This window comes from Ruditapes philippinarum, unplaced genomic scaffold (genome assembly GCF_026571515.1).
Source record: "Ruditapes philippinarum isolate M1 unplaced genomic scaffold, ASM2657151v2 ctg4760_1_1_1_1, whole genome shotgun sequence".
Taxonomy (NCBI): domain Eukaryota; kingdom Metazoa; phylum Mollusca; class Bivalvia; order Venerida; family Veneridae; genus Ruditapes; species Ruditapes philippinarum.
In genome coordinates, this window is record NW_026852348.1 from 13,312 (window position 1) to 40,102 (window position 26,791).

The 26,791-nt window shown below is 33.7% G+C and overlaps 2 protein-coding genes across 47 annotated transcripts in view; one reads left to right on the forward strand and one right to left on the reverse strand.

Moving 5' to 3' along the window:
* Positions 1 to 1,557: 1,557 nt before the first annotated feature.
* LOC132757457 (interaptin-like) lies at positions 1,558 to 15,473 on the reverse strand. 2 transcript variants are annotated; one of them, XM_060748746.1, is made up of 5 exons: positions 15,398 to 15,473; positions 10,234 to 10,340; positions 9,556 to 9,712; positions 7,841 to 8,596; positions 1,558 to 6,972 (listed from the first exon to the last, which is right to left on the reverse strand). In XM_060748746.1, exons 2-5 carry the CDS (start codon positions 10,321 to 10,323, stop codon positions 3,440 to 3,442), a joined length of 4,536 nt encoding a protein of 1,511 aa, XP_060604729.1. In that variant the 5' UTR covers positions 10,324 to 10,340; positions 15,398 to 15,473; the 3' UTR covers positions 1,558 to 3,439. The 2 variants fall into 2 exon arrangements, with proteins under 2 accessions (XP_060604729.1, XP_060604723.1); XM_060748740.1 differs by lacking the exon at positions 15,398 to 15,473 and adding an exon at positions 15,065 to 15,347.
* Positions 15,474 to 16,536: 1,063 nt separating this feature from the next.
* LOC132757472 (sal-like protein 1) overlaps positions 16,537 to 26,791 on the forward strand; it is a 118,346-nt gene continuing 108,091 nt past the window's right edge. For all 45 annotated transcript variants that reach the window (XR_009629487.1, XM_060748988.1, XM_060748927.1 and 42 more), the window contains exon 1: positions 16,537 to 16,692. The gene's annotated coding sequence lies outside the window, so the exon portion shown is untranslated. The remainder of the gene's footprint in view (positions 16,693 to 26,791) is intronic.

The following is a 26,791-nucleotide window of genomic DNA, read 5'->3' on the forward strand; positions in this document are numbered from 1 at the left end:
TCAAAATCAATAGGGGTCATCTACTAATCATGACTTACCTCCATGCCAAATATGAAGACTGTGGGTCAAAGGAATCTTAAGTTATTGGGTGGACAAGCTTTTTGAAGTCAAGGCCCCTGTGACCTTGACCTTTGACCTAGTAACCTCAAAATCAATAGGGGTCGTCTACTTATCATGACTAACCTCCATGCCAAATATGACGACTGTAGGTCAAAGGAATCTTACGTTATTGGGCGGACAAGCTTTTTGAAGTCAAGGCCCCTGTGACCTTGACCTTTGACCTAGTGACCTCAAAATCAATAAGGGTCATCTACTAATCATGACTAACCTCCATGCCAAATATGAAGACTAAGGGTCAAAGGAATCTTAAGTTATTGGGCGGACAAGAAAAAACCGACGGACAGCTGGACGGCCGGACAGACAAGCTGATTCCAGTATACCCCCCTTACAACTTTGTTGTGCGGGGGTATAAATATGCAACTATTGTATTCTACTCAGTTGTTTAATACCTTTGTTATTTATATAATTGTTGAAAAATATGTTGTTTGTTAAAGGACCTGATCACACATTTCTTTGTGATATTTTTAAACATTATTTTGTTATATGAATAACCTATTGTGTTATTTACACATGTATTGTTTTATCAATACATTTGTGATTTGTTAAGACCAAAATTAAACAAACAAGCAATGAGAAAATTAATCTCAGAAGGTGAAGAGTAAAACTTATTCATGTAAGATGCTGTATGAAAATGTGCACAGAAATAATTTTGCACGATCAAATATTTTCAAATAATTTCAATTCGCAAAAATCACAAATATTTTCATGTCGCAAAATTAATAACTTATACAGTATAAGAATTTTCACAAACTTTCAATAGATTCAATAGTACATTAATCTGTCTTTGAATGCTCCAATTTACAATAAAAAATACCATTTTCTGCTATATATCTAGAAAATTCTCATGTATTTGTGAAATACTCTAGGAATTTCCAGTTCAACAAAAACTCTATCTAAAATACAAATGTACTGATACAAATTCTCATGTACAAATATACATAAATTTAAAATGATGGCTCTTACTGTAATTTCTTCTAAGAAATATCTTTAAATGACCATTCAAAAAAACTTATATGTTGGTGAGTGATGATAAAAAGCTGGAACTATGGATACAGTTCAGGTAAAGAATGAGAAATTTTTGTTAACGGTTGATAAAGTGAATAAAGAACAATAACTCTGGGTCATTTCCTGAATTAAAGGGCAACAACTCTTGGTAGAAATTGTGACAAGTGTTTGAGTGATCCTCTTCAATGGAGGTGAAAAATTCAACATTAAGTAGCATAAAAAATTAAATCAATATGAATGCCATATGATGTAAATGGTTATGTAAAACATATGTACATACAAGTAACATGAAAAGGATTAAATAACAGTGAAAGAACAACATTACTGTGATAGAAAAACATACATTCCTAGTTGGTGTGTTTATCATTTTAGAAAAACAGCTGATTTGTTTTGGTGTAACTGTTTTCCCATCAGACTGTTACCATTTTCTTGCAGATTTTTGAAAATACTTATTTACAATTTCTTAATATCAGTTATTTAAAACTACCCTTGGTAAATATAAGGGATTTCAAGCTATCCTTTGCTGAAATACAAACTAAAATAGCTTGACCAACAGATTTAGAGAACAGTCAGACTGCTAAGATCAGCCCTTGCCTTTATTTTGGCATCTTACAGGAATAATGTTCACCACTAATACTCAGAGTGTTAAATTACTTGAGACAATAACCGCAAACAACTTTAATGTTCTTTTTACACAAATATCTAAGTATATGAATTTCAAAACAATCTCAACTAATCTTTACTTTTACTCAAATTTTTAATTCTTTGTGTATTTAAATTGTTTTTACTTTTCTTAAAAAAAGAAAAAAAGAAAAGAAAATAATAATAATCAAATATCAAATGAATTCTAATTATTACGAAGATAAATCTTTAACCATAAGATGCTGCTTATTTTTCATAATTATATAACCAATTAACCATTAAGCCTTTTTTTCTTAATGTCACATTTTAGCCTGAGAAACTGAGCTTATGCTGTTATCAGACTTAACTAAACTTAACAGTTGATAAAAAGAAGGAATAGAGACTTATTGTCACCTAAGTGAAATAACTGGATTTAACTCCTATTAAATTTAAAGGATTTAACCCATTAATGCACTAAGGTGATATTATGTTAAACTTTGCTTGAAGAGGGCCTCGTTTTCCAGGCTCACTACAAAATCTTTGGCCCTGGACTGTCATTATGGTGCTTTTTGGCATTTATAGAGTATATTCAGGTTACTGAAATTGGAGGTAGACTAATAATTATGGCATATTAATGGCAATTTGTAGTTTTCACTTAGGAAAGATACATTTGCTGTTAACATGTAACTGTATGCCTAAATTTACTTAATTTTCCAGTACATGTAAAAAAGATACCTTAGCTGCTGTTGTGACTGAATAAAAACAGGTATTGCATGCCCATGCATATATTTTGACTGGACTTCAAACACAATATACAGATGCGCTAATGTTAAAATTACTCCTCCAGGGAAAAGTGATTCTTTTGACTGTTAACAGTTTCAGTTTGAATATGTGAGAGTAGAATATCATATTCCTATAGCTTTGTTACTAAATCTATTGAACTTGTTAAGAAAAAAAATGTTATGCTTGCCAGAGGCCTAGCGTACTTTAATTTTCATAAATTCAGTATTGAACCTACATTCATTTGATATCCTCTAGGTACATTGTAATGTAACAATTTATGTAAGATAATTCAGGTTTCACTTTTTTTCCAAAGTACACATAATATCTTACAATTTACAGAAAACATCTACATTGTATGACTTGTTAACTTGCAATTTTATCACATACCTAGGAAACAGATTCATAGCACATGTGTAACAATATATACTTGTACCAGACATATATGAAATAAACAATACATTAAAGCAAAACTGTATTTATCAGTCAGTCATCTATATAATGAATACCTATCCCATAACATTACATTGTTTTACAAAACATATACTATTTTTTTTCTACATGCAAAGGCTTTACAATTATACATTTCCTTGCCCAGCAACACAGATATTAGAAAAAAAAGATTGCTTGTACAAGTAAATATAAACGCAAACTAATAAACATTGCTTAATTACACAAACACAACAATGAATACATCAATTTTTAAGGAGAAAAAAAATCTATCTGACACAATTTTTACGAGCGTATTTAAAAACTATGTGATATTTTTGCTGTAGTCAATGTGGATTTCTTTATCATATCAATGCAAGTCTACTGTAAAGAAGAACAAAACAATGTTGCAACTGCAATGTCTGCCACCATTGCCCCTTCACCCCGACCCCCAAGGTCTTTTTTACCCCCCCCCCCCCCCCAATCATTTTTCTTCAAAATGCGTAAGAATATGTTTTTTAAGATATCCTTTCTGTGAGTAGTGTTTGCCACACACATCACATTCAAAAGGTCTTTCTTGTGTGTGCTTTCGAAAATGTTGATTTAGAGCTGCCTTGGTTGTGTACGATTTTCCGCAATCGCCACAACCAAACTTCTTTAACGGCTGAGAGGGCACTGTTTCCTGGGATGTTACAGATGAATCGTCACCAGAAGAAAGTGCGGTAGCACGTGTTCCTGGCGCAGCATGAAGACGTTTAGTGGATGGGCTTACTGGTGGTGAAAAGGATTTGAGATCAGATCGAGCTAACTGTGGCGGGAGAGGAATGCTTGCCCTCTCTTCTCTATCACTAGCTGACATTTCACTAGTCTGAGAAGACATTGAAGGGCTTTTCATTGGAACTACTTGACCACTTAATTCAGGTAAAGCAGGCAGAGCCCCTCGAACATCATCTACGTCAATTTCTAATTTTGGAGGAATTTTACTAGGTGAAATCTGGCCTTCAGGAAATCTTTGTGAAGCATCTGGAGAGACAATGGGAGACTTTGTGTTCAAAGTCTGAGAAAAGGACGAGTTGCTATCGGTTGAAGAGTGACGATGTCTGTTTAATGGTTCTGTTGCAGACATAGCAGGTGACATAATGGTTTCATCAGATCTGATTCTTTTAATGGGCGTTCTTTCATTTGCCTGACGAACTAAGGATGTTTCCACGCTAGCAGACGCTGGTAGTGGTGTAAATTGAGACTGTTGCATCTCAGAACCAATTAAATTATCTCTGTCAGCATTCAATAAAGCAGGTTCACCAACAGATCCAGCTTTAAGTTGCCTATCCTCAACAGAAGGTACGTATTGAAGCTGTTTTTGTTGCTGTAGTGCTTGCTGCTGTTGCTGTAGAAATTGTTGTTGCTTTGCCTGCTGCTGTTGTAAATATTGTTGTTGCTTCTCCTGCTGCTGCTGTTGTTGTAACAGTTGTTGTTGCTTCGCCTGCTGCAGTAGATATTGTTGTTGCTTCTCCTGCTGTTGTTGTTGTAGCAGCTGCTGTTGCTTTCCCTGCTGCTGCTGTTGTTGTAGAAGCTGTTGCTGCTTCTCCTGCTGCTGTTGTTGAAGTTGTTGCTGCTTCTGCTGTTGTTGTTGCAATCGTAGAAACTCCTCGTAATTGGTACTGACTTCACAAGCTTGTCCGGGAGGAATTTGCTGTGGATTAGTTACTGGTAATTTTGTCACAAAAGCTTCTCTTTGAGCAGGCTGTTGGTATTGTGACTGAGCCAAAGACATTTGTCCTTTCCTCTTCATACCAGAAGGCTCATCTTCAATAACTATAGGAATAGTCCGTTTTGGGGCAGGGGAATAACGATTCTGCTGCAAACCTTGCTTTGCAGCCGGTGACTGATTAGGTGGGATTCTAGAGTGTGGTGACTGAGACGGTACATTTTGCTGATGCTTAGTAGGAGTTACATACCCTTGTTTAAAATATGGACTTTTTGGTGTGGTTGGCGTAGTAGGCGGAGAAAAGTTACGAGACTGAGGCGACATCTCTCTGCCTTGATATGATGATGTCCTTTGCTGGCGGCCTCTTTGGAAAGTACCGCTTTTTGGGGGCGTGAACATTTGTTGCTGTAAAGCAGGTGAAGATTGCTGAGGAGAGTAAAACGGTTCAAGGGATTGTTGGTGTTCATACTGTTGTTCGTCCATATATTCTTCATACTGATACTGTTGCTGATGTTGTTGGCCTCTTAACTGCTGTGTCTCTTGGTAACCTTGGTACTGATATTGTTGTTTTTGCTGCTGCTGTTGAAGTGTGGAAGGGTATTGGCTATAAGAGGATGTACTGTTCGGTGCTATTTGGGAAGAAGCCTGTTGCATATATGTACTATATCCTTGTCTTCGAGCCATCTGCGCCATTCGCTTGGCTGCCCTCTTTTCGTGCTGTTCTTTGTATTGCTTTGATTTTATTTCAAAAGCATTAGACCTAGGACTTGGCATAAAATCATCGTGACTCTCTTCAATATCGTCATCATCATCATCCGGAATAATAATTGGCACACCAGTAGATATCAAATTATCAACTAAACTTTTGCCTTTACCTATTTTTGCTGGAGTTACTGACTGCACTTTTTGTTTATTAACACTCTGTGTTGGTGTTCTCACCTGCTTTGGTGTACTTTGGCCTACTTTATTTCCAACTTGCTTAACAGGAGTACTTGTTGCACTTGAAGTATTAGGGGTGCTAGATTTTGGGGCCTGTCTTGCATTAGCATCAACATCTATTACAACTGGTAGAGTTCCTTGTTTTACAGTATTATTAGTTGCAATAACATTTATATCAGTATTTACTGTCTGTTTTTCACAACTACCTTGTGGGTTATTTGAATTAGTTACTGAAACAGTTGATGTGGTATTATTTACAGCATTGCCTTTTGTTAACGTTCCACTAGTTCCTTCCATTTTATCTTTAACCATCCCCTGATCTGTGTTTTGATCCACACTTTGTTTACTTAGACTACTTGAATTACTTTCACATGAATTTTGCCTCATATTCCGCGAAGTTGAATTTTCATTATTTTGATTAAGTGAGTTTCCACTATATTTTAAATCTTCTTCTTTCTGTATATTGGATGTATCTATAGATGTGCTTCTAACAACAGTTTCTGGTGGAACATTTTTAGATTCTATTGCTCCACTAACACTGTCATTATTAATTTGACTTTCAGTTTGACAATCTCTTTCTACAGACATTTTTTCTCTATTTTGTTTGATTTTATCAGCTATGAGATCATAAAGAACTTCACTGCTTGCTTGGTTAGTATCATTAACAATCTCGTTCCAAATGGCAAGAACTTTTATTGATTTTTCTTTCAATTCATCTTCTGTTGCATCAACATCGTTCTCAGATTTATTCTCTTCAGAATTTTTTTCCTCTTTTCCCTTTGTAGGGTTGTCTAGCAAGGGCAAAGAATCCTTTTTAACATTTCCATCACCCTCTGTAACTGGAGAATGCTCTTTATTACTTATCGAGTCTAAACTAGCTGAATGAATATCTAACAGTGCTAGTCTTGCTTTTCTTTCTTCACTTATTGCACGTGCAACACTGTCTGTTATTTGGTCCATTGTTTGATTACACTCCTCTAAAACATTGGTTTTTTCACATTCAGCTACTTCTGCAACTTCTTTACTAACTTTAGTGACTGCCTTTCCAGGTTTTCTACCACGTTTTCCCTTTTTCTTACCAACTTTGCCCTTTTTGTTATTTATCTTCACTCCTTTACTTTCTGACTTTGGAATATCTTTAATATCGGCATCCTTTGAACACAATTCATCCTCCTCCTTTTTATCAACAACACTTTCCTCACCTGCAGGACATTTCTCTGTTTTTCTACATTGTTCAGTAACATTATCATCATCATCATCTTCAGCACTGTCATATGTTGTATGTTTTGTAACAATAACATGTTTGGCTTGTGTACCTTCCTGATGGGCAGTATCACTGTGTGAGCTGCTAACAATATCTGGAGGTTCACCTGAAATTAATCAGAAAATTGTCAAATATGAATCAAATTTGTAAAAACATGATAAAGTTATCACAATTAAGTTTATTTTTGATGGTCAAGGTTTTGTAAAGTTCAATGCCTTATTTGAATTATTCAACAGTTCCATTATGTCATTAGTGTCCTTTTGTCTAAGTATGAATCAGAACTGTAAATAATAACAAAGTTATCAACATCCAAGCAAATTTCTATAAATTGACATTGATGATCATTGTCATTTTAAGGTCAAGGTCAAAATAATTCAACATGTTGGTGTTGTCACAAGCAAGACAAATCAATTTGTATTGTAAGTCAAATTTGTAAATAAATAGATTTGATACAATTTTAGCTAAAGTTAATGATTTTACATTCATAATCAAGGTCATATTATGGTTATTATGGTCAAGGTCATATTTGAATTATTCAACATGTTGCTTTTGTCTTATTATATCATTAGTGTTATTATGCCTAAGTATTTATCAAATTGGTAAAAAGTAACAAAGTTATGGCTATATTTATGACATATTAAATAATTTCACCTTGAATGTCAAGGTCAAAATAAATGTAAATGTCAAGTGCGGATAAACAATCTCAAATATATTGTTGTGTGCAAGTATGAAATTTAGTTTCATAAATATATATAAAGAGGTTTTATATTTACAAGACTATTTTCATTATATACTGAACATCCTTGTAATCTAATAAGTAATCAAGTTGAAAGAATAAACAACTAAAAAGCCAGCACTTTAGTTTACCATTGTATTATTAATATCCTTAGCTCATATAATAAAAGTTCACTTAAAAAAAAAAACATCTCTCAAACTATAATACAAGTTCACTTTCAAAAACATCTCTCACTTACTTGGAAAATCCTCTGGCTCTTTTTTTATCTGCTTTGCAGAATCATCTTCGAGAGAGGGAATACCTGGAGAATCGGGATGTTCACTCCATTCAATGGTTGTGTCAGTATCGGAACCATTGTCCCCATGTTTCTTAGACAACCTTTTACCTTTTCTCCCTTTTTTATTTGGTGATTTAACACTTTTACTTCTGCGTGGAGATTTACTTTTAACGTCTTTTGTTGTAAGTTTAACGGTATCTTGAACTGCCTCAATTTTTGAAATATGGTCAACAGGTTGTTCAGAGACACTTGTTTCCATGGAGACACATGGGTCGATATCTTTTAACGTTTCTTTCTTCTCAAGATGAACAGGTGCCTCAGCTACTTCAGAATTATTTTTATCCTCGATACAAGGTCTCTCGTTATCAGTGTCAAAAGTTTTAACATTTCCGCTTACATTTGAGATTTCTGGGATGAAATCATTGCAGTTATTATTCAAACTGTCTACTTCAATATTTGATGCGTTTAATGTGTGGCTGTTTTCAATTTGTTGTGTAATTGTTTCTAATGCATCTTCATTTAAGCTTTTCAATGTTTCTAATTCAGGTACTTGGCTTCCATAAGCCATCCTCTTGGACTTTCTTGTACATAATGCAGTTTTCTTTCTTTTCCTGGGACCCTTTGGTGATTTAGGTGATTTTCCACCCGATGTTTTCTTTTCAGGAGAACTGGATACATCCTCTAACAATGAGTTGTCATTTTGTCTGTTTTGATATTCTGAAAAGACAGATCATATTCTGTAAATAATGAATATGAAAATTAATTGAGTAAATTAATCCTCTTTTAGGTCACCATCTATAAAAATTAAAATTATGACCATTACTGTTTCGCTTTTAATAAATCTATGTAAATTTATTAAAGTTTATATAAAAAATACCGGTATATAAACTTTATATTTAAGTAAATGTATTATATGAAATAATAAAATCTGTGTAAAACTGTTTATGTAAATATTTCAACTGTATGTTTTACTCTTATAAAAAGATAACAAAATCTATGTAAAATTCATAAATGAAATCTATGAAAACAGTGCAAATATTTCAAATTCATGTAAATATACATGTATTACATTCATGTAAAAGTGTTAAATTTCAAGTAAAATTTATGAATTTTTAACATCTTAAGGTTTATACAAAAAAGTGAAACAGTGTGAAAAATTAAATTTAAATTGTTGATAAATTTAGTGGACAGAAAACGCCAGCCTCTTCAATGTGCTTTGCATGTTCAATTGCTGTTAGATTGAGATTATGATTAAATGTATGACTCTGTTGCATTTTTCACAGTTTTTGGTGTTTTATTTCAGTCGTTGTTGTTGTTTGTTTTTGGTCAGTTATCTAATTTATAGCTCTATTTCTGTCCTTTCTGAGAGAGAAAAATAATTGTGTAATATGAATGAGACTGAAAAAAAGGATTGGAGCACCAAACTAAATAACGTATTCATGTACATACCGGACAAGACGCTTGAATGATTAAATGCTAAAATCTCGCCTTTTCACCTTACGGAATGAACTTTAAAACGTCTTATTCATCTTTTCAGACTGATTTATATATGATAAGGAATGAAAAGGTGATATTCGGCGAAAAAGATCATATTTGTCTATTTTGTGATCATGATTTCTGCAAGCTTCTAGAAGTACTGCTCCAATCCTGTATCGAGTTAAATCCGTATACTATACCATGAAGACAAAATCCAAGAAACTGCTGTTTAACATCAGAATAAGTGTTCAGGAATATGTTCCCAAAACTTGATCCAAGATGGCCTAGTGTTCCATCAGAAATATTAGCTGTGATAAGAACAGATTCTTCATTTGTTTCAACTGCTAACTGATCAACCTGAAAATATCATGATTTAATAAATATATTCTTGCATGGTACATATTGTTTCTTTGTTTCTTATTGACAAGAAATGTCTTTAACCAAACATTAATAATTATGGAAAGTTTGTGCCCGCTTGTGCCCAACGATATAATGCACGGAGCAGAACCTGAGGTCTTCCTCTACCAGAAAAGCTGAAGGGTGACAATATGGCTTCTACTGTGTTTGTGCGACATAAAAACGCAACCAAAAGAAAAAAATATTGAAAAAGACAGGCTTCAGTTTTATAACATCATTATGTGATGAAGGTGAAACTGAGAAACAAAAATTCTAAATTTGAATCAAACAATATGATTAAAATTAGTTATGAAGTTTTCACTGAAAAACATGCACATCAATGACTTAAATATTTGAACATGTATCTGAAAAATCTATAGACAATAATTTGCACTTTGGAAACTGATTTGTTTAGTTCACAAGTTTACAATCAACCTCTGAAATGAATCATTCCAACTTGATAATGGAAGTCTTAAACTTACCAGCTGTAGAATCTGTGCTTTGAGTACAGCATTTAGAATAACTTTATAGCCAGGGATTTCCTTTATATCATTCACACATATGGCTGCCATTTTGCATTATAGGTACCCTGGAAGAAAAAAAAAGAGAAAATAACATAACCTATAAAACATTATAAAGTGCTAGCATTTTGAAAGCATAGAAGCACCTTAGCTAGAAATCAAAACAACCTTGAAGTTCTCCAATAACTTTTGCACCTTTTATAATTCATGTCATTTTTTCTATATTTTTTATTCCTTTTTTATATTTCAACTTCTCGGACTTGATTTATTTAAAAAAACTGTACATTTCTAAATTTGTAGACAAAATTTTCTTAAGGTAACCATTTGTTTGTTCTGGAATTTATTCTTATCATTTATATGCCGTCTTTTATTTCAGTATTAACTAAATACCTTGGTGAGAAACATTTTTATGACCTGGTTGTGTCAGGTTTATTATTTCAGTGTTTTAGAAACAGTCATGGATTTGGAATTTAATACATGATTTGTTAAAAATTTCTAGATATTTATCTGAAATTTTGTGTTCATAAGATTCTGTAGATAAACACAGTGACACCTTGCAAATTTTACAAAAGTGACACTATTTTTCATTGGAAATATGACCCTTCATGTTGCCTTTAACCCATTACTTCATATACACGCCTTTTAACGCCTTTTTCACCCCCCCCCCCCTTCTTGTTGTCTCAAATGATGAAAAAATGCCTTATTTAGGCCCCAAACACTTTGTTTTTGTTTGAGAAATGTTGTAAACAAAAAAGTGACCTCTTTTTCGGCGCGGCCCCCCAACCAAAAGATTCATCAGGGGGTTGCCAGAAGGGGGATGTGCCCCCTTCTGTTTGGGGGGGGTTTGAAGGGGGGCAGAGTCCCCCTCATCGCCAAGAAAAATTTGGACTTGTGAGAGGCTGTAAATGACCCCAGATTGATCATAAGGTATCGTGTAACCAACGCTGAAAAGCATTTGACTCTATCTCAATCCATTGAGAAGTTGCAGCACTTTGAAATCAATTTTGATGGAAAAAATCAACGCAAAATAGTGATTTTTGGCAATTTTGAGATGTCCCCTCGTTGCCATGGTAACAGAAAATTTAAGCCTGAGCATGTTGTTGCAAGGGCAATGGTCCAGTCAACATTTGTGCCAAGTTTGATTAGTGTTGAAGCAGTTTTTATAGTATTATAGCAATTTGAACTTGTAACGGGAGACTTTTCAATGAAAACAGCCATTCATCGCCAAGAAAAATTTGGACTTGTGAGAGGCTGTAAATGACCCCAGATTGATCATAAGGTAACGTGTAACCAACGCTGAAAAGCATTTGACTCTATCTCAATCCATTGAGAAGTTGCAGCACTTTGAAATCAATTTTGATGGAAAAAATCAACGCAAAATAGTGATTTTTGGCAATTTTGAGATGTCCCCTCGTTGCCATGGTAACAGAAAATTTAAGCCTGAGCATGTTGTTGCAAGGGCAATGGTCCAGTCAACATTTGTGCCAAGTTTGATTAGTGTTGAAGCAGTTTTTATAGTATTATAGCAATTTGAACTTGTAACGGGAGACTTTTCAATGAAAACAGCCATTCATCGCCAAGAAAAATTTGGACTTGTGAGAGGCTGTAAATGACCCCAGATTGATCATAAGGTAACGTGTAACCAACGCTGAAAAGCATTTGACTCTATCTCAATCCATTGAGAAGTTGCAGCACTTTGAAATCAATTTTGATGGAAAAAATCAACGCAAAATAGTGATTTTGGCAATTTTGAGATGTCCCCTCGTTGCCATGGTAACAGCAAATTTAAGCCTGAGCATGTTGTTGCAATGGCAATGGTCCAGTCAACATTTGTGCCAAGTTTGATTAGTGTTGAAGCAGTTTTTATAGTATTATAGCAATTTGAACTTGTAACGGGAGACTTTTCAATGAAAACAGCCATTTTTCACAAAATGCTCATGAAGTAATGGGTTAAAGGGACTCTGTAGAAAATCATGAAAGTTCTTTTTTTATACAGATCAGCTGAGGTACCTAAAACAGAAAGATGTGCTAAAGATAGTAAAGAAATAAATATACACAGAAATAAATTTAAAATTGTATTTTTGCTACTGTTTCAAAAGCATAATAAATTTTCAATCCAAATGAAGTAAAAAATGTTTAATATAAAGTGGGGCGATTTATCACTTAAGTGGGGCATTATGGGGTTATTTCTATTACTGTAATTCAACAAAACCTGCGCAACAAGATACATAAAACAACACTTAGTTTGATGAAAAATGAAGCCATACATAGTGAAGTTAAGATAAGAATAAGAAATTATATAATAATATACATCTACATTATACTGCTTCAAAATTGTCAACGATTACAGTAAGCAGGCACGTTGTCTGGGAATAGCTGTTTCAAACAAAGATGTTAGATGCAAATTTATAGCTATAAGATAAAAGCAAGTTAAAAGAGAACTTCAAGACTGAGATAAAAAGTTAAAAGCAAAGCTGACATAGAACTGGAAAAAAGGATGCAGCTGCCCAGTATAATATACATGATAGATATAGTCTATATATGCAAACTTAGTCTTAGTCAGATTGTATCTTGCAGTACCTTTAAAAAAGAACAGGTATTTTTAAAAGAATTATTGTGGTTTCGTCGAACTACCGGTTCGGCGAACTTAATTTATGAAGAGGTGCGAAAGTGCAATTGGTTTCATCGACCTTATGTTATAGTAATTATAGGCAAAGTAGACGTTTTAAGTAGTTTTTTTCAGGTTGTACTTTTATTCGCATATATATTTCTATGATGTTGTTTGTTCATTGAGATCTTTGTATTGTGTTATTCTTTTAAGTAAATATTATTATTATACTAAAGAAAAGAATAAATAATAGGTTTAAATTTTAAAGACGTTTCACTATTGGTAGACAGACGTTTCACTATTGAGACGGTTCACACCAAGACGTTTCACTCCCTTTTTATACCAAAATTATTTTGATACTTATGATATACTAAAATAGACCTAAAATATTGAATTGAATTGAACTAAAATAGACCTTAAATTTAATAAAAATAAATTAAAAAGGGGAATTTCACTTTTTTGTCAATGACTTAAAACTTTGTACTTAAAGTTCTATCATTTCAGATCTTTTGTAAACATGGACTCAATAGGCAATTTTAATTTAAAGCATAACAATCTTGTGACAACAATTAACTTTGAGTAATGTGTCTTTGTTGTTAATTTTAATCATGGGATAAAAAATTGTTAAATTATTTAATGCTAGTATAGTGCTTTTGCGATATATGTCAAAAAATTTAATGGCCATTGAAATCAGAAATATCTTTAAATTTAATTAGGAGCATTAGGACTTTTTCAATATTTGTCATGTATAATCATTTTTTGTGGCTAAAATTCATTATTATATAAACAAAACTTATGGCTGTTGGCTGTTGTCAAAAAATATTTTAATGGTCCAATAAACAACTGATTAGTAAACTGTTGATGCTTAAGTGCAGTGTTTATACAACTGATTAAATAGTGGTGTCAAACTGTTAGTTGATTGTCTCAGTGTTTATACAACTAATTAGGCGATGAAATAATACCACAATTACTTAAGTTTGTTTAATGGCTACTGTTTAATAAATTGATGAAGAAACTAACTTATTTTATACATATGTTTCGCATTTCATTGTTTAAGACTTACAAAAGATAATCATTATATAGTCAATATATTAATATATTGATATTTTTTATTATTTGAACAATATTAATTACTTTACTGGTATTTAAACTGATACTTATAATATGTCTTTGTTGTTCTTTCTATGTTATTATATCTTTTAATTTACTATAAACAGAATTTTCTCATGTTGTTACACTTATAATAAAAGTGATATTTCAGAAATTTGTCTTTCATTTACACATCTTATCACTCAACCCATAATTAAATGAGTAATCTTCTAATAATTCGTATTAACAATACCATTGAAATCAACAAAATGAAACATTAAATTGAATTTCCTTTTTACACTGCTTGATATTAATGAAATTAAAATTTTGTTAACTTAATTCTTTCCTAGAAAAACTCTAAAAATTGGGAGTGAAACGTCCATACAATTGACAAAATGGGAGTGAAAGGTCTAGGTGTGAACCGTCTTGGGAGTGAAACGTCTCAATAGTGAAACGTCTTGGGAGTGAAACGTCTGACATTCTCTTTAATTGCATGAAAATGTGTGATAAACCACACATTAAGACCCGCGATAATTGACGTGTCCATTATACAATAGATTTTGTTCACACTATATTAATTAAGTTCGCTGAAACCACTACCTGTTTTATTATATAAGATCAGTTCGCCGAACCACTAGTTCGACGAAACCACTCTCACCCTTTTTAAAATACTAACCAGCTTTGAGCATATTTGGTATTTGGTTTAGTGAACGGTTCCAGTTTTAGGGATTTTTTTTTGGGGCTTATTTTATAGCTGATATTCGGTCACATTCCCATTTGAAAATAGAATATTATTTTCCCAATCCACAGGAAAAAATTCCCAATTGAAAGTTACAAAATAATAAAAATACTGAATAACAAATTCTAAAATCTTTGAAAACAAGGGCTTCTTGTTATGTTGTTTAAATGTTTTAAGATGCCATCCTAAACAGTGATTCTTTGTATTCATTTAATCACTGCAGAATCTAGTCATGCAGTTTTTCCTAATTTTTAACAAAACATCGCGGAAATTCCCAATTCCATGGTAATGGGTCATGTTCCCAAAACCTGTGAGTTGTTCGACAGCAACTTGAGCAAGAGAAATTTAAAGCATACCAAGTCAAATTATAAAGATGCATAGTCTTTTAAAGGTCCAAATCTCTCCATGAGCAGTATCTGCTTAATTCAAATGCCAGGTTAATTCTTTAGGACTGTGAAATTCGATAAATTGCCAATTAACAGATAAATCATCACCGTCTTCCATAGACTTGTTTAAATTCCACACGGACCTAAACATCCCGGACCAGAACCGCAGTCACGCGCTGACAGCAACTTTAACAGCAAGTTTACTTTGTCCTGATAATTGAAATTATCAAATTGATAATAGCTGTCATCATGTTTCATAAATTTATTTACACTGTTAGCCTATCAATTATTATGTTTATTTACCTAATACAACCTGCACCCTGTTGTTGTTCGAATTAAAAGCCTTCTTGTTACACATAAACAACGGGAAACAACTCTTACTGTCTTTTAATGTTTATGTGTGGCGTAGAAATCGAAAGGAATACATTAGCTTGGTTCCGAATTATTTAAAACAGTATTATGTTTATCTCTACTAGTATTATCAATATGTGATCCTATAAGACCCTATGTTTATCACTGTCTACATTTTATATAGTAATATCAATTTGCTACAAATACGGAATGAACCTAATATGTAGAACTCCAATCATGGTTTTAATAGACCTCAGGGAGTTTCAAATGGTATATTTTACAGTATTAATTAGCATAATTTGATATTGATATTATAAGCTGGTATCATATGGTAGGCTATTTGTATAAAGTGGTTTGAAATTTTCCAGTATGTGATTATGATTGCATATGGCATGATTTATATAGTCCTTATAAGCACGGAATTAAATCCGTGTTATATTAAGATACAATTTATTAAGCAGACGTTATTTGACCTATTTATATTCTTTCATTTAAAAAAAAGCATGTTTATATAAATTTGTTTCAAGTTGGCCACTAGGATCTTCAATAAGATAGAAAATAATTTATTTAAAATGTCCAAATATATATTCCATACAAAAATATACACCAAATATGTAATTTTGTTTAACTTAAAACTATTAACATTTATTATTTATTGAATTTTAAATTTACTGTACTGCAGTACCGCTCATAAAATTTACGCACTGGTTAGTCATAAATTTTCGTGTAGCAGCTTCAGTAGAGTGATATTTTTACATATGTATACAGCAAGTGATAACTAAATTATGCAACCTATATTTACTTTATGCTAACACAAATTAAAGTTGTCACGAAAAGGGGACTACACATTGTATGCCACGAGAAGTTAATATTTACGATAACTGGTCACGTGACTCGCGTGATTGACATCCGAATCACGCGCGAAAAAATAGACGGGGTACACAAAAGGGAAAATGAATTTTTGTATCGCATATTTGATTCAATAATAATGTTGTTTTTTTACACATAACATAAAATGATCTTATTTACAACTTAAGTTACAGTAAATGATTAAAATTCAAATCGCAGACTTTGCAATTCGCTGTTACATCGCCACATTTACCCTTTCCCGTACCTCATGCCCGCCGCTCCGTCTCAAGCCTTGGCATTACTGAAGGATAACAAAGGCAATGGCAGAGTACTGAAAAAATTTGCTCAATTATCTTAAAGATTTTTGTCAAGAATGGATTACAAAGCAAATAATTCAAGTGAGTATGCACTTAAACAGTTGAATTTTGAAATTTATAAAAAAAAATAGAATTTGTCGAATGGAAAGGTACATATTTTGTTAAATTAGAAACCGGCATGCTCAACGAGCAAGGACGCTGTCGGCCATTTTTTGCAACTTGCCAATTATCATTTTTGAGATGCAAACGCAGTTATCTTAAATACAGCGTTAATAAATTCATTGCGATAACACCTTGTTCAGGTATTTTAATCCTAGGTGTTGAAATTTAACACCTTGTTCAGGTATTTCAACACCTTCTTTGTGAGAAATTAAGATAATTGGACAGCGATTAAATACAAAACTAGTGGCATTGATTTTAACCTTGTTATTTATGCAATCAAATATCCTATATAAAAATAACTTTTTTTACTGTTATATTGTCATAGACAAGGTATGCAACATCCGAGTATGAAAGTTACAGTCATCGAATTTAGCACTGGCTCGGTGGTCCATGGCCAGTGAAAATTAGTTCAGGCCAGTGAAAATATTAAGAAAATTTAGTTAAATATATAGTAGAATAAATTCAAAACTGGAATTTGGGCTAGTAAATTCAAAATCTTAAATTCATATGTTAATTCACCATATTATTACACAGTTGCTTTGGGGTCAGATCCTGCCCCCCCTCCCCCAATGTGATCGCCTCTGTAGACACTCTTTTTATTTAATATATGTAAAAATTGTTTGTAAACCAGTTTTATGGTTGTAACAGATGTCCAATTTGTGTTTAAATATTAAAATATTTTTGATAGAGTGTTTACATGGGTGTATCATGTTGTGGGGGGGGGGGGGGGCAGGATCTGACCCCCAAGAGTGTAGGACAAAAGCCCCCCCCCCCCCCAGCAGACGAAAGCCACCCATTTAAAAAAAACAAGGTGGACAAAATTTCATGTTGGGGGGGGGGTCGAACATGGGTCATCTCGGATGAAAAACTAGGTCACAGGAGCTCAAAATAGAACAACATTGTTAACACTCTAGTGCACAGACACTTGGGGTTATGAGCTCAAAACGCCTTTAAAATCCAAATAAAATGCATATTTGTCAATCCCAGCACATGTACTGATCATATATATCAAAAAATCTTAATATAAGCCGTTTTGAAAAAAAATCATATTTCAACATCTATAATAATACACAAGATAAAAATGTTCGCCGGAAAAAATCCGCACCCCTACCGTCATAATCACCATGTATTTTAATCCATTTCCAATATTTTCACATAATCCTTTGGTCCATCGACACAGAAGATATAATTCTTCACGATGATGGTCAATTTTAAACTTCAACGGTAATATAAACAACGCAACAGCCGAAATAAACATCAATATTCTCGCCGTTTTTTTTCAACGACAAAAACTTTCGATAAATTCAATGGACCAGACGGCTATGAACGAAGCTATCCGATTATGTGGTTCCCAAACTTAAAAGCGCTGTGCATTTTGCACACGGCAAAGCTGGGGCCACATAATCGGATAGCTTCGTTCATAGCCGTCTGGTCCATTGAATTTATCGAAAGTTTTTGTCGTTGAAAAAAAACGGCGAGAATATTGATGTTTATTTCGGCTGTTGCGTTGTTTATATTACCGTTGAAGTTTAAAATTGACCATCATTGTGAAGAATTATATCTTCTGTGTCGATGGACCAAAGGATTATGTGAAAATATTGGAAATGGATTAAAATACATGGTGATTATGACGGTAGGGGTGCGGATTTTTTCCGGCGAACATTTTTATCTTGTGTATTATTATAGATGTTGAAATATGATTTTTTTTTCAAAACGGCATATAGTAAGATTTTTTGATATATATGATCAGTACATGTCCTGGGATTGACAAATATGCATTTTATTTGGATTTTAAAGGCGTTTTGAGCTCCAAACCCCAAGCGTCTGTGCTCTAGTGGTCACATTTTTGACTCAATTATCATCAAACTTGGTCAGGATGTTTGTCTAGGTAATTGCTTGGATGAGTTCAAACATGCAGTGTTTTTTTTCACTAAAATATTCAGCGAAATTCGTCCCCATTCCCCCCTCAAAATAGTATGCTTTTTCTCCCCTCAAAGCCTAAATTTCCCCCTATATGGCAGCCCTAATTTGCCTGCAATGAATATCTTTTTTTTTTGCAACTAACTGCAGAAAAATATTTTATTTTTGCCTGTAAGAGTTACTGTTAAGCAAGGTGGATTGCAAATCGTTCTCGGGTAGGTAAGGGGAGCTACTCCCAGCGTCCCAACAAGTTAAACATGCAACACATCCATATTTTAGATCCGTATATTAAGAAAAAGTGAATTTAAACTTGTGTTGCAAGAGTTGCTCCCCTTTTCTAGAAAACAATTATAAAATAAGTAAACAAATAAAAGCCCCCCTCCTATTGCATTTTCCCCCTCCAAAAGGCACGGACCCCCTTCCCCCAAAAGTGAAAAAAAAACACTGACATGGGTCATCTCGGATGAAAAACTAGGTCACAGGAGCTAAAAGTAGAAAAAAACTTGTTAACACTCTAGTGGTCACATTTTTGACTCGATTGTCATCAAACTTGGTCAGGATGCTTTTCTAGGTAATTGCTCGGATGAGTTCAAACATGCAGTGTTTTTTTTCACTAAAATATTCGGCGAAATTCGTCCCCATTCCCCCCTCAAAATAGTTTGCTTTTTCTCCCTTCAAAGCCGAAATTTCCCCCTATATGGCAGCCCGAATTTGCCTGCAATGAATATCTTTTTTTTTTGCAACTAACTGCAGAAAAATGTTTTATTTTTGCCTGTAAGAGTTACTGTTAAGCAAGGTGGATTACAAATCGTTCTCGGGTAGGTAAGGGGAGCTACTCCCAGCATCCCAACAAGTTAAACATGCAACACATCCATATTTTAGATCCGTATATTAAGAAAAAGTGAATTTAAACTTGTGTTGCAAGAGTTGCTCCCCTTTTCTAGAAAACAATTATAAAATAAGTAAACAAATAAAAGTCCCCCTCCTATTGCATTTTCCCCCTCCAAAGGGCACGGACCCCCTTCCCCCAAAAGTGAAAAAAAAATGCTGACATGGGTCATCTCGGATGAAAAACTAGGTCACAGGAGCTAAAAATAGAAAAAACTTGTTAACACTCTAGTGGTCACATTTTTGACTCAATTGTCATCAAACTTGGTCTAGGTAATTGCTCGGATGAGTTCGAACATGGGTCATCTTGGATGAAAAAACTAGGTCACTGGAGCTAAAAATAGAAATAAAACCTTGTTAACACTAGTGGCTACTGCTTTGATCCAAATATCCTGGAAAAGTTTGTTTTGATGATTTCTAGGTCAAGTTTGAATATAGGTCACCTGTGGTCAAAAACTAGGTTACACCGCCCAAATATGGAAAAACCTTGTTAACACTCTAGTGGTCACATTTTTTACTCAATTATCATAAACTTGGTCAGGATGCTTGTTTAGGTGATTGCTGGGATGAGTTTGAACATGGGTCATCTCAGATGAAAAGCTAGGTCATAGAAAAATCTCTTTAACACTCTAGTGGCTACTGTTTTGATCCAAATATCCTGTAAATTGGTCTGAAAGTTTGTTTTATGATTTCTAGGTCAAGTTAGAACATGGGTCATCTTGGATGAAAAATTAGGTCACAACACCAAAATATGGAGAAACCTTGCTAACACTCTAGTGGTCACATTTTTGAATCAATTACCATCAAACTTGGTAAGGATGCTTTTCTAGGTAATAACTCGGATGAATTTGAATATGGGTCATATCTGATGAAAAACTAGGTCATCGGAGCTAAAAATAGAAAAATGAGCTGTGTCATGACAAAACCAACATAATGGGTTTGCGACCAGCATGGATCCAGACCAGCCTGCGCATCCGCGCAGTCTGATCAGGATCCATGCTGTTCGCTATCAGTTTCTCTACTTGTAATAGGGCTTGTAAGCATGGATCCTGATCAGACTGCGCGGATGTACAGGCTGGTCTGAATCCTTGCTGGTCGCAAACCCATTATGTTGGTTTTGTCATGGCGCGGCTCAAATCTTTTTTTTTTCAACGCTCTAGTGGCTACTGTTTTGATCCTAGTATCCTGGAAATTGGTTTGAAAGTTTGTTTTTATGATTTCTAGGTCAAGTTCGAATATGGGTCACCTGGGGTCAAAAACTCATGGGTCAGGTGAGCGATCTAGGGCCATCTTGGCCCTCATGTTTAATGATTTGTCATACCTATTTACGACACTAGGTCTGTTAACAACTTCTCAATTATAACCAATTATTGTTAATCCACTAGTTAAGAACACGTGTCAACATCAACAAAGTCTAAAAAAATACATGCCGCAAGGCAATAGTTCACTATGGTTATCTTTCTCATTATGTTTTCATGCGATTGACGAATCAGTATGCACGTTGTATCTACGGCAGTTTGCATTGACCAATCGGCGACACACTAACATACTGCGGCTTTCTGTTGACAATTACACAAAATGGCGACAGATTCAATCAATTTTCAGGGCATTTTTTGTTAAAGTTGTGTGTTCATTTTGTGAAAAAAGGGCGATATGTCATAAAATTGTGGGAAAAAAAAGACATATATATTTTTACTTGGCATTTCGCGACATTATGAAACTGGAAACGGTTGATTATAATTTCTGACCTGTTTAAAATCTGCTTCAAGTCAGTACATTAACCCGGTTAACATGTGCAAAAACCAATTAACTTGATTAAAACTATTTCTGTGTTACAGTTATTGCAATTGGCGTAAAGTAGTTTTACCAGAAGATACAGGGCTTTTTTACCTTCTATACTTCTATAACAGGGGCCGATATAAGGCCCCTTCACAATTGAAAATTGCAATTTTTTTTTTCACAAAGTGGCAGAAAGAAATTCATAATTTCAAAAGAGATTTCACAAAATATTGGGACTTCGTCTTTGAAATACATTGTTTACCTTCAAGTAAAACTTGATTAACGCCTATTGCAATAACAGAAATAGTTTTAATCAAGTTAAATGGTATTTGTGCATGTTAACCGGGTTAATGTACCGACTTGAAGCAGATTTTCCACAGGTCGGAAATTATAAGTAATATGTTTTTTTTCCCCACAACTTTACGACCTATCACAATTGTCTTTCACAAAATGAACAGACCCGCAGGCCCCTTCACAATTTTGACAAAAAATGCCCTGAGATAAACAATGTATTTCGAATACAAAGTCCCAATATTTTGTGAAATCTTTTTTGAAATTGTGATATTTTTTTTCTGCCGCTTTGTGAAAAAGAAAGTAATATTGAATTGTGAAGGGGCCTGTTATAGAAGGAAAAAATGCCCTGATTTTCACCGATTGCATAATTATACAAATAATACATAATTATTGCAGTGTTTTGGCAGGTAAAGATAAACAATGCCCAACATCTTAAAGGTTAGTAACGTGCAAAAACTCGATTGTTCAAAAATTTCGGAGCACTAATCTGTAGAAATAATGTAAAGATTTGTATCCAATATTTTGATAATACATTGAACTCTATAAAGTAAACACGCTGATTTTACAAATTAAATGTCTCTAACATTCTGGTTTGTGGACAAATAGCTAAACGAAAATTATAGACGATGACCAGTCTGACCCATTGCCAATGGCAAGTGGCACTTTATCTGCCCTGAATATTGTTACCAACTTAACATACAAAGTATATGTAAATATTGTGTTTGCTATTGGTATACTCGGGGCTCACACTGGCACAAATAAAATAATAGCCAATATTTTTAACTTAAAATGATAATAGCCAAAAGTTCAGCGGACTATTCACGATTTAGCGATTAACAACATAAGCAGTTGATTAAATAAACATTACATATAAAACTTTTTCAGTTTTATAAGGATTCTCAAATAAACTAATACATTTGTGTATATATTGATAACTACCTTTTTTTAAATAGACCCACAACTTAAATTGTTATTATAGAACAGAATAAAAATGTTATATAGTATAATTACAGTATATCAATAATATTAAAGATTCATTATGAATTTACATAATGCTATTATCAGACAATTTCTTTTGTTTGTTCTAATCAAATTTTGTCAGCTATAACCCCTGTCAATTTCCACATTTCACACAGAACTGGAGTAGATCTAGGTCATATTAGCCTATTGAAATAACACTTGCAAACTCATTCACAGAATGCAGCCTTTTTAACCAGGTTTTCCGAAGGAAAAAACTGGTTATTAGATTGAGGTATGTCGGCGTGCGGGCGGATGGTAAACAATTTCTTCTGTGCGCAACTCCTCCTACATTTCTCAACGGATTTTGACCAAACTTTCACAGAAGCTTTGTCATCAAGTGCCCTGGAGCATATTGTCGGGGTTTTGTGAATGGATAATATTTGACCTAATTATGGCCCTTTGTTTTTTTCCCTTATAAAGAAAATATAGTCAACAATTTCATCTGTGCGCAACTCCTCCTACATTTTCTCAACGGATTTTGACAAAACTTTCACAGAAGCTTTGTCGTCAAGTGCCATGGCGCATATTGTCGGGGTTTTGCGATTAGATAATATTTGACCTAATTATGGCCCTTTGTTTTTTTTCCTTATATAGAATATATAGTGAACAATTTCTTCTGTGCGCAACTCCTCCTACATTTCTCAACGGATTTTGACCAAACTTTCACAGAAGCTTTGTCATCAAGTGCCCTGGCGCATATTGTAGGGGTTTTGCGATTAGATAATATTTGACCTAATTATGGCCCTTTGGTTTTTTTTCCTTATATAGAATATATAGTGAACAATTTCTTCTGTGCGCAACTCCTCCTACATTTCTCAACGGATTTTGACCAAACTTTCTTAGAAGCTTTGTTATCAAGTGCCTGGCACATATTGTCGGGGTTTTGTGATTGGATAATATTTTACCGAATTATGGCCCTTTGTGTATTTTTTCCTTATACAGAATATAATAGTGAACAATTTCTACAGTGCGCAGAGCTCCAGATAATTTTTTTGGCCAAGGGGTTTTTACCCCTCAAAATTTAGAGTGAGGGGTAAAATGCAAATTCTGAAAAACTTAAGGGGTAAAATCTGTCAAAAAAGCATTTTGCATTTTTTATAAACAAATTAAACTTATTGTTTTGTTTGTTTGTTTGGTTATTTTCTTTTTTTAGAAAAACCTTCATAAATTAAATACTGATTTAATGTGAAACAATACAAAACATGCCATGTAAAATCAGACTTCCAGAGTATACTGGAACTCAAGTTTAGGATACACAGCAAAATTATCAGGGCTTCCATTTTCAAAATTTGGAAATCAAAGACTTCAAAATCTCTGATATTGGAAGTCACATTATATAGGTAAAGAAGGAAAAGTATTGATTTTCTGAAGTCACAGGCCAAAATGAAGGAGTAAATGACTCCCAAACTTTCACTAGTGGAAGCCCTGAAATTATTTTATTTTCTAGGAGTCAATATTTTTCTTTCTTTATTTCTGTTGGCATGTACCTTATCATGTACTCCAGTTTGAACAATTATAGTTGAAATTAGAATTAAAGAAACATAAAAAAGATATATTTTTATCTTTCCTTAAAAAAAGTATTGGTCTGAGAGAAAATTGTCCGTAACTGTAGACTGGGTACGAAAATATTGAGTACAAAACTGCAGGTGAAAAAACATGTTTTTTTGTTCCAACAACAAAAGTTAAAGAAATTAAAATATATTTTGTCTATACTCAGTATTGAGGCATTAGCATGTCAATAGATGCCTAAACAAACTTAATACTGTGTTAACTCCTACGATGATTATCTGGCACAAATTTCATCAATAATTTCACAGGTAGTACGGGAGTTACCTCCCTTCTGTATTTCCTGCTACTTTCGTTTTTAACATGAGTTGTTGACAACATAATTTTTAGTTTTTAATGCAATAAAATGGAAATATATTGTATTTTTATGCTCAAAACATTTTCTTTCTACATATCAAATGTTTACACTTCTATTCTTTCACGCATAAATTTTGACATACGAGCGTATTTTCATTTTGTTGTGCGTAACTGTGACGCACGAATTTTGAAAGTGATGCGTATTTTAGATTTTCTATGCGTATTTTACGCTTATACGCACGCTATCTGGAGCTCTGAGTGCGCATTACTTCTCCTACATTTCTCAACGGATTTTGACCAAACTTTCACAGAAGCTTTGTCATCAAGTGCCATAGCACATATTGTCGGGGTTTTGTGATTAGATAATTTTTTACCTAATTATGGCCCTTATACAGAATATATATAGTGAACACTTCTTCTCTGCGCAATTCTGTGCGCAACTCCTACAATTCTCTAGGGATTTTGACAAAACTCTCGCAGAAGCTTTGTCATCAACTCTTGCTGCATGTTGTCAGGGTTATGAGATTTGATAATGTTTGACCTAATTATGGCCATTTATTTTTTTCCCTTATATAGAAATTGTTTTTGTTCCATATATAGAATATAAAGTGAACAAATTCTTATTTGCCACACCTCTTCCTACAAAACTATTTTGACAAACTTTCACAGAAGCTTTCTCATCAAGAGTCCTTGTGCATATCATCGGGGTTTTGTTGATTTTGGGTGGGCGGCGGGCGTTCACTTTAAAACAAATGCCCCTGCATGACAAAGCTTCTGTGAAATATTTTGCTGAAAACCTGGTTGCATCGCATTGCGATGTTCCTTGTTTCTGAATAACTTACTGAAAATGTCATCATCACCAATGTGTTACAAATTTTCTGCCATAATAGTAAAGATTTTTAAACAGAACATAGCTTATTTTCACCTTTAAATAAATATCAAAATTATCGGTGTCGCGTAAATATGTGACAATCGGATTTTTTCCTGTTTTCTGAAGAAACACTCACAATTTTGGTTGTTGTGCAAATAGTTGTTTGGAAGTTAATACTTTTTAAATATTCTATCATTGTTTTCCACTGGCGATTTAGTCAAGTAGCTTAAAACAAAAAAATTCAAAATTTGCCATTACTGCAATGTACGGTAAATTTCCCGTAAATTTTGGGTTGGTCAATATCCAGTTTATCAATTTTAAGACAAGCTTTTTGGCTAATTGACGGATACTTGATGGCTATTATAATGCTGGACAATATCTTTAAAGTACTTATACAATTTTACATCTCGCATGTATTTTTATCACCTCGGGCAATATGGTAAGCAGCACGTGACCGATAAAATGTTGACACTCAATTAAATCCACCCCGCTGGTGTTAATTGGGTCTACTGCATTCTTTATCGATTTTACACCTTATATAAACACTGTTGGAAGTAAAAAATAATCGCCAGATTTTGTAGCCAAAATGCAAAAATAATCGCCAATCTTATAAAATAATCGCAAATGGCGACTATGGCGACCGACAGCGTGAGCCCTGTATACTGTATACATTTACGGAAAGTAGATTTATAGTAGAATTGTTTTAGTTGCGAGGTGTTTCTTATTTCTTTTCTGGTTTGTAAAGTTTCCTCGCTTATAATTCTCCAGATCACGCCTAATATGTCTCCCAACTTCTCCCTAAAGTCTCCTCACTTCTCCCTAAAATTTTGACCTAGCTCAACTTCAAGCCCTGAATTACGTACAAGTTACAAGTTTCAATTCCTGAACTATACAGAAGGGTCTTGTCCACCATATATCCCTGGCCACCTTGTTTTCAAGTGTTTTAGACAAAATATGATTTAACACTAATTGGACTGTGCATATCAGATGGTTATGCTTCATCAATGCCAAGTTTACAAAAGACATTATTCGTAAACAATTCCACACAGAACCATTCAACCTGGATGAAATTATTTATTTAGGGTACCGCTCATTTTTTCCAAGGAAAAATATTGATATTGCTTTCATTATCATGCCAGGTATTTTTTTGCTATATAACTGTAGCCGTTTAACGGCTACTTCCCTAGCTGAAAAAAAAATTTCCCTTGAGCTAAAAAATTCCCCTTGGTCTGAATAAAATCAACTCTTATGGCTTGTTTGTTCAAAAAATCACATTTTGTTCAAATAGTATAATTTTTTATAGGCCTAAAGTGTTTGATATTACCGATTGTCCTGCAAGTAAAAAGTCCCAATGCCGACGATTGGCAATCCTCTCCAATACGC

What these genes read in the sequence shown, in the direction of transcription:
- LOC132757457 (XM_060748746.1), bottom strand. Translation starts at nt 10,323, where the DNA reads ATGGCAGCCATATGTGTGAATGATATAAAGGAAATCCCTGGCTATAAA. An exon ending in TCTTGGATTTTGTCTTCATG is followed by an intron (nt 8,597 to 9,555) that starts GTATAGTATACG and finishes CTGTCTTTTCAG; the next exon opens with AATATCAAAACAGACAAAAT. An exon ending in AGAGCCAGAGGATTTTCCAA is followed by an intron (nt 6,973 to 7,840) that starts GTAAGTGAGAGA and finishes GATTAATTTCAG; the next exon opens with GTGAACCTCCAGATATTGTT.